Genomic DNA, 9,911 nt, shown 5'->3' on the forward strand with positions numbered 1-9,911 from the left:
TATAGAGTGATACCGATGATCAAACCTCGGACAAGTAAAATATCGCGTGACAAAGGGAATTGGTATCGTATGTGAATGGTTCATTCGATCACTAAAGTCATCGTTGAATATGTGGGAGCCATTATGGATCTCCAGATCCCGCTATTGGTTATTGGTCGGAGTGAGTACTCAACCATGTCCGCATAGTTCACGAACTGTAGGGTGACACACTTAAAATTGGATGTTGATATGGTAGAACTTGAATATGGAATGGAGTTCGAATATTTGTTCGGAGTCCCGGATGAGATCCCGGACATCACGAGGAGTTCTGGAATGGTCCGGAGAATAAGATTCATATATAGGAAGTCATTTTATAAGATTTAAAATGATCCGGAAGGTTCTATGGAAGGTTCTAGAAGGTTCTAGAAAAGTCCGGAAGAAACCACTATGGAAGGCGGAGTCCCAAAGGGACTCCGCCACCATGGCCGGCCAACCCTAAAGGGGGAGGAGTCCCAAGTGGACTCCCCTAAGGGGGCGGCCACCCCCCCCCCCCCACATGGAAGGGGGGAATCCACCCCAAGTGGGATTCCCACCTTGGGTAGGTTTCCCTATCACATGGAAGGTTTTGGGTTCGGGTCTTATTCGGAGACTTGTAGTCCAACACTTGGGGCTTCCACCTATATAATGAGGGCCAAGGGGAGGGGGCCGGCCACCCCAACAAGCACAAGGTGGCCGCACCACCTCAAGTGGCCGGCGCCCCCCTCTCCCCAAACCCTAGCCGCCCCGCTCCTCCACTTCTCGCACGCTTAGCGAAGCTCCGCCGGATTACTCCACCACCACCGACACCACGCCGTCGTGCTGTCGGATTCAAGAGGAGCTACTACTTCCGCTGCCCGCTGGAACGGGGAGGTGGACGTCGTCTTCATCAACAACCGAACTTGTGACCGAGTACGGAGGTGCTGCCCGTTCGTGGCGCCGTGATCAAGATCTTCTACGCGCTTTTGCAAGCGGCAAGTGAACGTCTACCGCAGCAACAAGAGCCTCATCTTGTAGGCTTTGGAATCTCTTCAAGGGTGAGACTCGATAATCCCCTCGTTGCTACCGTCTTCTAGATTGCATCTTGGCTTGGATTGCGTGTTCGCGGTAGGAAAATTTTTGTTTTCTATGCAACGTTATCCTATAGGATGTCCTCATCACGATCGGGGCGCGGTAGCCTGGCCGCGGCCGGCCCTACTCATGGCAAAGATGGAGGTTGTGCGGCGGCGACGCTACGGTGGAGGTTGTGCGGCGGCTAGGGTTTTGTGTGGGAGGGGATGAGATGCCCGCGCCCCTGTTTATATAGGCCGGAGGCAAGCGATGGCCGCGGCACGCATGGCATCGCCAATAATTCGTGCGCAGAGGTAGGCGACGGCCACGCGTCACGTGAGGCATCGCCATTAACGTGGCCGCAGAGTGCCGAAGTGACGCCTCGGCGCTAGTACTAGCGCGCCTGAGAAGACGCATCGAGCCTGGATCACTGCCAGGCGTGCCCGACGAAACGTCCGCCAGACGCGAGCGGAAACTTTGCGGATCCGCGCAGTGTCCGCAGAGATGCATCGGAGGCACATATTTAGGTCAGGTTTGCGTCGCTGCTGATAGCTCGTTCACTATGTGTCGCCCCACTGGAGCAGGGCCCAGATGCATTCTACGACCGCGCAAACGCAAACGGTTACTCAGCGTTCGTTTGCGTCGCCCCGCTGGAGATGCCCTTAGAGCATATTGGCCTATGCGCCGCCGAATGTGGCCTCGTACTGTCATGGGTGGGCCCGCCATAAGTAATTTTGTGGCGCATACGCCAACATGCGCCACAGAAGTCCAACTTTCCACAAAATTCCCTTCCCCCATGTGCAGTACTGGACCCCGCGTGGGCCCCATATAGATTATGTGGCACATCTGTCCACATGCACCAAAGAAAGCAGAAATTCTGTGGCGCACATTTACTACATGCGCCACATAAATTTAAAAATTTTGTGGAGCAAATTTTTCTATGCGCCACATAAACATTTTTGTGGAGCACACATTTTTAGGTGTGCCACAGATACATTTCTACTTATAATGGTTTTCCTAGTAGTGGGTGTTCGATGAAACACTTTTTCCGTTTGACACTAGTGGAAAATAGCTCATCTGTGGTGCACCAAATTTAAATTATGTAGCGCATATCTGGTGCGCCACATTTGTCACGCGACTAGTATTTGAATTTTGTGGTGCATATGTACATGTGCCACAAAATTTTGAAACTTCTGTGGCGTACCAGGTCAATATGCGCCACAATTTTTTTTTTAACTTCTGTGGCGCACCATGCCAATATGCGGCACATAATTTTTTTTGAAAACTTCTGTGGCGCACCATGCAAATATGCGCCATAGATGTTTGAATTTTAAAAAAATTGGCGGCCAGATCTAGATCTAGATCTGGGGCCGCCGGAATTTCGCCGGTTTTTTTAATTTTGCCGAATGTGGTGGGGTGTGGTGGCGTGGGGTGGAGGGTGGGTGGTGGAGGAGGAGGAGGAGGCCGGCCGGAGGAGGTGGTGGAGGTGGAGGTGGTAGTGGTGGTGGTAGTGGAGGAGGAGGAGGAGGAGGTGGTGGTGGTGGCGGTGGTCGCCAGAGGAGGAGGAGGAGACGGTAGTGGTGGTCGCCTGAGGAGGAGGAAAAGGTGGTGGTGGTGCCGGGGGAGGAGGAGGAGGAGAAGGCGGTGGTGGTCGCCGGAGGAGGAGGAGAATGTGGTGGTGGCCGCCCGAGGAGGAGGAGAAGGTGGTGGTGGTGGTGGTGGAGAAGAAGGGAGGATGTGGTGGTGGTGGTGGTGGTGGTGGGAGGAGAAGTTGAGAAGGAGGAGAAGTGAGGAGATGGAGAAGTGTGGAGAAGTGAGGAGAAGTGGTGGAGAAATGGCGCCTCCGAAATTCAAAATTCGGGCAAAAACTTCTGTGGCGCATGGGCACAAGATGCGCCACACAATTTTTTTTCTTTGAATTTTCTATTCTGCAGCAACAAATCTTTAACTTGCCGTAACTTTTTTCTCTTTTCGAATTTGCAGATTCTAAAAATTGTCCAACCGGGTGAAATCGGATATAGAATTTTCATGGGAACATTTTGATATATTGTGCGTTTTTTTCGAGTTCGTATGCAACCAGAAATCCGGTTTGATGATTTTACAACGCAATTTTGCAAACAAAGTGGAAATTTATGTTTGCTAATTTTCAGTGGTGCTAGATGACATAATACATGGGGACCTCGAAGGATTTTATTTTTTGAAATTTCAATCTATTTCTTTTTTATTTTACAATGCTAAAAAAGGCGATCCAGGGGGGTTGAGTTGCGTTGGGAGAAAAAACCCTGCAACTTTCTTTGGCGCATATGCCTACCTACGCCACGGAAAGATGAAATTCTGTGGTGCATATGCCTACATGCGCCACAGAATTTTGACTTTCTGTGGCGCATGTGGCAGATGCGCCACATAATTCCCTTCCCCCATGCGCAGTGCTGGATCCCGCGTGGGCCCCATAGAGATTCTGTAGCGCATCCGTCCACATGCACCACAGAAAGGCAAAGGTGTGTGGCACACCAATCCTACGTGTGCCACAGAAATTACATATTTCTCTGGAGCATATTTTTGGTGCGCCACGAAATAAATTTTGTGGAGCATATTTTTTACGTGCGCCACATATGTAATTTCTACCTATAATAGTTTTCCTACTAGTGTGAGTCTCTCCACAAAAATGTTGGAGCACAACTTCGACACCAAATCATGTTGCGTCCTTCTCACTTGCAAAATTCTCCAAACTGGGCTGAACTTTGTAATGACTTTATGCCTAACACTACTACTGCAGATCATGTTCCTTGTTGACAGATACAAGGCTCGTCTGGTGGCAAAAGGCTTCAAACAACGTTATGGCATTGAATATGAGGACACATTTAGTCCGATCATTTAGTCCGGTTGTTAAAGCTTCTACTATTATATTGGTTCTTTCTCTTGTAGTATCCAGGGATTAGAGTCTTCCACAGTTAGATGTAAAGAATATGTTCTTACGTGGCGTTCTGGAAGAGGAGGTCTACATGCGACAACCACCTAGTTATGAACAACTTCACATGTCCAATCTAGTCTGCAAATTGGACAAGGCACTCTATGAATTGGAGCAAGCGACTAGAGCATGGTACTCTATGAATTGAAGCAAGCGACTAGAGAAGTACTGTGTACGCTTTACAATACTAGGCACTTACATGTCTAGACATCTCCTTTGCAGTTAACAAAGTATGCCAGTACATGCATGCTCCTACTAAAGTTCATTTCCAAAAGGATACTCGGATATGTTTAGAGTACATCGAGTGTTGGATTAACTTTTGTTAGATCTAAGTCTACATTGTTTAGCGCTTTTTCAATGCTGAATGGGCTGGATATCTAGAAGACATACGTTCTACGGGTGGGTTTGCAGTATTTTTTGGATCCAACTTTATTTTATGGAGTGACATTGGATCCATGCTCTAATCGCTTGCTTGGTGACATTTTTGTGTTGACACCAAGTGACAATGGATCCATGGTGAAAGTCAGAAGAAGAGAATATCATGAAGGCTAGATGGGAGGACTAGCTAAGGGAGGTTTAAGTCTCCGCGATGTTGAGGGACTTGCTTGGTGTTCCGGGCTTCAAAACGGTAGTATAAAAATGGTTGCGAAAACACATATGAAGTTTAGAGTCCTACCTTTCAGGGTGAAAACCCAAGGTCTGGCCTTAACTGGTTGTGTCTGGCAATGACCTTGTTGGAGGCATTGTTTTGAGAGCGGGGATTATCTCCAGGATGAAATCCTAAGATCGTTGGTCGGGCGACGACGGTGTTGGATCACTATTCCCTTCTTGGCGGCGTCGCTTTTGGAGAATCTATATTTCAGGTGTCGCATGCTGGTGGTGAGCAGGCGGAATCCGGTGCTGATGGCCCTGCTGCAGATCTCTCGGGATCGCCGCGGGCAGGAGAATCAGCCGGGGTTCCCATGCCTGTCTCCGTTGGCTGCACATGCTGCATAAAATGACGCCTTGGGACAGAAATTGCACGGTTAGGGTCAGTAAAAACAAGACTATTAGCCTGGCTATCTGGGTGTTCCCTCGCGTGATCCGAAGGATTCAATAATTCCGAAGGAAGCAAGAGGATTTCTGATCACAACCTAGCACCAGCATTGGGATTTAATTTGGAGAAAGGAAAAAACTGATTCATCAAAAACAACATATCGGGAGATATAGATTCTGCTGGTAGAAATATCAAGACATTTGAACCCCTTGTAGAGATTACAATAGCCCGAGAAAGCGCATTCTTTTGAACGAAATTCTAATTTCCTTGAGTTGTATGGCCTAAGATTTGGCCAACATGAGCACCCGAAAATTCGGAGGGAGTGATAATCTGGTTTTTCATGATATAAGCGATTCAAAGGAGTATCAAAATTCTGAATTGTACTTGGCGTGTGATTGATAAGATAAGTGGCAGCTATGAATACCTCATCCCAATATTTTAAGGGCATTGAAGCATGAGAAAGTAGAGAGAGTCCTACTTCTACTATGTGGCGATGTTTTCGCTCTGCCGAGCCATTTTGTTGATGTGCATAGGGGCATGACACATGATGAGATATGCCAACTTGGTTAAAGAAGGAATTGAGTTTTTCATACTCCCCTCCCCAATCGGTTTGCATTGCTAGAAGTTTTCTATCAAATTGCCTTTCTACAAGACTTTGAAATACATGGAATTCTTGAAACACTTCAGATTTATGCTTAATCAAGTAGATCCAAACAAATTTACTGAAATCATCGATAAAACTGACATAGTATTTCTTTCGTCCAACAGACTCAAGGGCAGGACCCTAAACATTCGAAAAAACTAGCTCTAAAGGAGCACTAGATTCACTAAACGACTTATGATAGGGTAGTTGGTGACTTTTGCCTTTCTGACAAGCATCACACAGAGACTCATCACTGGACTTACGTGAACAAGGGAGATTATTGCTACTGATCGATGACGGATGACCTAAACGAGAGTGCCATCTCTCTGAGGACGGTTTGATGGCACTGAAGACATGCTTTCTTGAGCTGGATGGAGTGGACGAAAGGGGGTAGAGACCTCGTCTACCCGGACCTTGGAGCAGCGTTCTCCTGGTTTCCCGATACTTTATAAGAAAGGAGTAAGGGTGAATTTCGACAAAGGCATTGTTATCAGCAGCAAAGTGACTAGCAGAAAATAACTTTTGCTAGCTTGAGGAACATGAAGGATGTTTCCAAGATATAGATCACGGCCAGAGGTACTAACAACAGAGTGACCAATGTGGCTAATGTCCAAACCTGACCCGCTTGCAGTGTAGACTTGATCATTGCCGTTGTACTCACTACAAGGGCTCTGGTATACTATGACGAGCTCAAGACGTCATGCAATATCAATAAACGTCACGGGACGTAGTTTGAGTGTCACAACCATCGTCACGGAATCCCCGTCACAGATTACCCCCTAGTGACGCGGCACGCGAGAAAACGTCACGGAGTATGGATGACATCATGTGTGATGTCAGCACATGAGAGACCAGCCAACGGCAAAATAAAATAGGGAAATTTTGCTACATGACACCGTTATTTTCTGGCGTTTGCTTACACTGCTCGATTGTGTCTTTGCCACCATTACAATTTCGTGGCTCATTTGCCAGAACACACCACCTAGCCGAAAACGGAAAGTTTTGCATTCAAAACTTTCCGTTTTCGGCTAGGTGGTGTGTTCTGGCAAATGTGCCACAGAATTGTAATGGTACCTGGTAAAGACACAATCGAGCGGTGTGTTTTGGCAAACGCTAAAAAATAACGGTGTCCTGTAGCAAATTTTTCCAATAAAATAACGTCACAGATTGGCTTCATATTTGATGTGATGAGATTATTTTATTAAAAATCCATTATTATTTTTTGTTTTTTCTTTTTTTCCAAAAAATATATATTTATTTTGAATTTTTATGTTTGACTGATATCTTTACTAATTCACTTGTTTGTTGAACCATCGGAAATGGCCCATTCATCTTTGTGTGGTACACTAGTCTCCAGATCACTTATGCAATGGACGTGTTCAGTATCATGATAAACCTTTATTCATTGAAAGTCGAAAGTACATACTGACTTTACAAAGTATCAGCATGCTGAAAATAAATTGGCAATGAAAACTCATAAATCCACAACTAGCTAATCCATTGCACCGATAAGAAGCTACATTGATAAACGACTACTAATCCATTGCATCTATCAGAAACAACATTGCTAATGTTTTGTTCCAGTTCTACAAACACACACGGTTATTCTTCTCTTCTGTGTAGACCGAAGTTGAAGCAAATGCAAGAAGCCAGGAATTGTTCCTAACAGATGTGTCCTCTGCTATCAGGTCCAGTGTATGTTTCCAGCATGCTGCACTTAATTAGATATTTTATATACATGAATTTGATTTCGATTGACACAAGAGTGCAATCTAACAATACAAGTAGTGTACCTTCGATGTTATGAATAAACCCTGCATTAGTTCACTAATTAAAAGCTCTAGATGGACATACTATAAACAATAAAGGATGTAGATTAGTACCTAGCCAAGAATTTTTCCCAACAGGCTATGCATCCTTCTTGGATCTAAAAAAATCGCATTTTCCCATAATGATTTTAGCATTCAGAAGTACCAATATTTTAATAAAATACAATGAATCACAATAAATCATGAAACTATATCCAGATGTAGCTGCATATGTAAACTGGTACCTAGTAGTAAGTCTGAGATTTCCAAAATATGATTTATACACTTGAGTCAGTAATAACATGTGGTTACAAGTCAAAACTTGCCAAGAGTGATACCAAAGATTTACTACTACACTATCAATCACGTTGATCCTAATAAAGTGATGCTTTTCAATCCTCCAAGGAGGAAACCCACATGTACTGACCTGCAAATGATTGGATGTTTTTACTACTACACTATCAATCATGTTGATCCTAATATAACAAGTTTAACAGAAACATTGTGAATGCAGAGTAGTATTCCCGTATATAGGTCGCATATGCCCTGTAGCATACAATATAAGATATCAAGTAGGTAAACTAATGCTTGAGCATGCGAATTAGTACCTTGCACTCAGGATCTGCGTATAGGTAATCCAATGGAAAGGGCAACTGCAGCAAACATAATTTAGACAATCTTACTTAAGTCTGAAACAAAATCAAATATTAATAGTAACAATTCACATCATATATGAATAACCGGAGTGTAAGGCATGCATTGCGTACAGTTTCCCAAATGAGGGGAATAAGTTAAAAACAAGTTGTACATATCTTTGGAATATGCTTTCTCCCGGGTGGCTTTGTAGAAGCTTGATTTGCCTGATTCAAACAAGTTGGAAAAAGACAAGGCGGTGAATCAACATTGACTCATACATGGTTTTAACAAGTTGAAAAATGCATTTACTAATAAGACAGGCATAGCAAGCATGCCACTAGTATTACACTTAAGGTCACATGTGCTGCCATTTAAATGAAAAGAATGCTAGCAATAAATTTATAGGAGTGAAACTTAAAACATAAACTATTTGACTACTATATATTTACCTGCACTAAACAAGATGATCATAAACAGAGCATGTAAACCTATGTAGTACATTTGCAGTACTACAAAATCAGATTGTGTACTCCTATGTACGTAATATTTCGGGTCTCACATCTGAATTCAAGTAAATAAACCGACAATATTACAAATAGTTTCAACTGCTTTCAACCAATCTACTTTTTTTTACCAGTATTTCAACTAATCTACTCACATGTAAGCAAATAAACTTACAGCTCTTTGTCAGATTATATCAAAGCTCTAAACCAAGAAACAGGTCATACAAAGTTTATCTTCTTAATTCAGTCACCAAAGAATATACTGCTACCTTATTGTCGAACTGAACCAACAGAGGAAGGATGCGTTCAGAACATAGTTGTAATCAGGGGAGGTCGTCTGGAAGGGGCGCAGGGACGCTCTCGTCAAAGGGTAGCAAAGATGGTTCGCAAGTGAGACCCGTGGCATGCTACTGTAACTATATGTATATATACAGAGGCTGCACTGAAAATGATGTAACTACTAAGGTTATTTACCTGAATTTGGTTTCGTAGACTCTAACTCTTTACCCAAAACCTGAACATAGGTACTGAAATTCAGCTATTTACCTCAGGAATTACCAATTTACCATGTGTATATCAATCAGATGCTTCCAATTGGAATTAGCACAACCCGGTTTAGCCCTTTTTTAGCGTTGATACAGGACTGACCAGCATGTGGAATACTCTTCTCTGTGTAGGGAAAAGGTTGGATCCATGCGTGTTTTACTAACTACAGTAGGTATGCTATCCTGATGCTAAAAAATTCTGAACCTCAATATTTATTTTTGCCAGCGATTATGACAAGCATCTGAAACTAACATGTTCATTTATATGTATAGGTTCAGACTTCAGAGATATAGCAAACAGTATGATATAAAATCTCTGTTCCTAATTTTTATATTTCCACAACGATGAGTACAAGCATGGCATAAGCAAATAATTTCAATTTAGGAACACCTATATGCCCTCAAGTGCAAGGTTGTACCTTGTTTACGAAATAACTCATTTTCTAAGGCTATGCAGCACACTGTAGCTTAGTTTCAGTAATAAACTAAGGGCCACTTCTTTTGGGCTTCTTAGCCGGCTTCGAGGTGGCCAGCCGCTTAAGCTGAAAAGAAGTGTCGAGCTTAAGTATAGCTTATTTGCACCGAGAAGCTATGACGCAGTGCAATTTCAGAAACTGTCTCGCACCAGTTTCCCGAGCTTCTGGCTAGGAAAGGCGAAACGGTATAGCCATTTGCCCCAGTTTTCAACTCTATTTACAAAGGACTGC

At 43.9% G+C, this 9,911-nt stretch overlaps 1 protein-coding gene across 10 annotated transcripts; it reads right to left on the reverse strand.

The window, feature by feature from the left end:
- Positions 1–7,095: 7,095 nt before the first annotated feature.
- LOC124704391 lies at positions 7,096–9,688 on the reverse strand. Of its 10 annotated transcripts, XR_007003551.1 has the most exons (5): positions 9,134–9,688; positions 8,288–9,075; positions 8,129–8,173; positions 7,596–7,639; positions 7,096–7,423 (listed from the first exon to the last, which is right to left on the reverse strand). XR_007003551.1 is itself a non-coding variant. In XM_047236648.1 (4 exons), exons 1-4 carry the CDS (start codon positions 9,063–9,065, stop codon positions 7,375–7,377), a joined length of 324 nt encoding a protein of 107 aa, XP_047092604.1. In that variant the 5' UTR covers positions 9,066–9,111; the 3' UTR covers positions 7,096–7,374. The 10 variants fall into 10 exon arrangements, 1 of the variants encoding a protein (XP_047092604.1); XR_007003549.1 differs by having other exon boundaries at positions 7,096–7,639; XR_007003548.1 differs by having other exon boundaries at positions 8,129–9,075.
- Between the last annotated feature and the right edge of the window lie 223 nt (positions 9,689–9,911).

The sequence above is a fragment of the Lolium rigidum genome, chromosome 3 (genome assembly GCF_022539505.1).
Source record: "Lolium rigidum isolate FL_2022 chromosome 3, APGP_CSIRO_Lrig_0.1, whole genome shotgun sequence".
Classification (NCBI taxonomy): Eukaryota; Viridiplantae; Streptophyta; class Magnoliopsida; order Poales; family Poaceae; genus Lolium; species Lolium rigidum.

Bases quoted from the DNA above. Each gene is read 5' to 3' on its own strand.
- LOC124704391 (XM_047236648.1), bottom strand. From the start codon at position 9,065: ATGCCACGGGTCTCACTTGCGAACCATCTTTGCTACCCTTTGACGAGA. The intron at 8,381-8,928 runs GTAGCAGTATAT...TGTTTGAATCAG, and splicing joins TGGTTCAGTTCGACAATAAG to GCAAATCAAGCTTCTACAAA. The intron at 7,424-8,128 runs GTACTAATTCGC...AATTAAGTGCAG, and splicing joins ACGCAGATCCTGAGTGCAAG to CATGCTGGAAACATACACTG.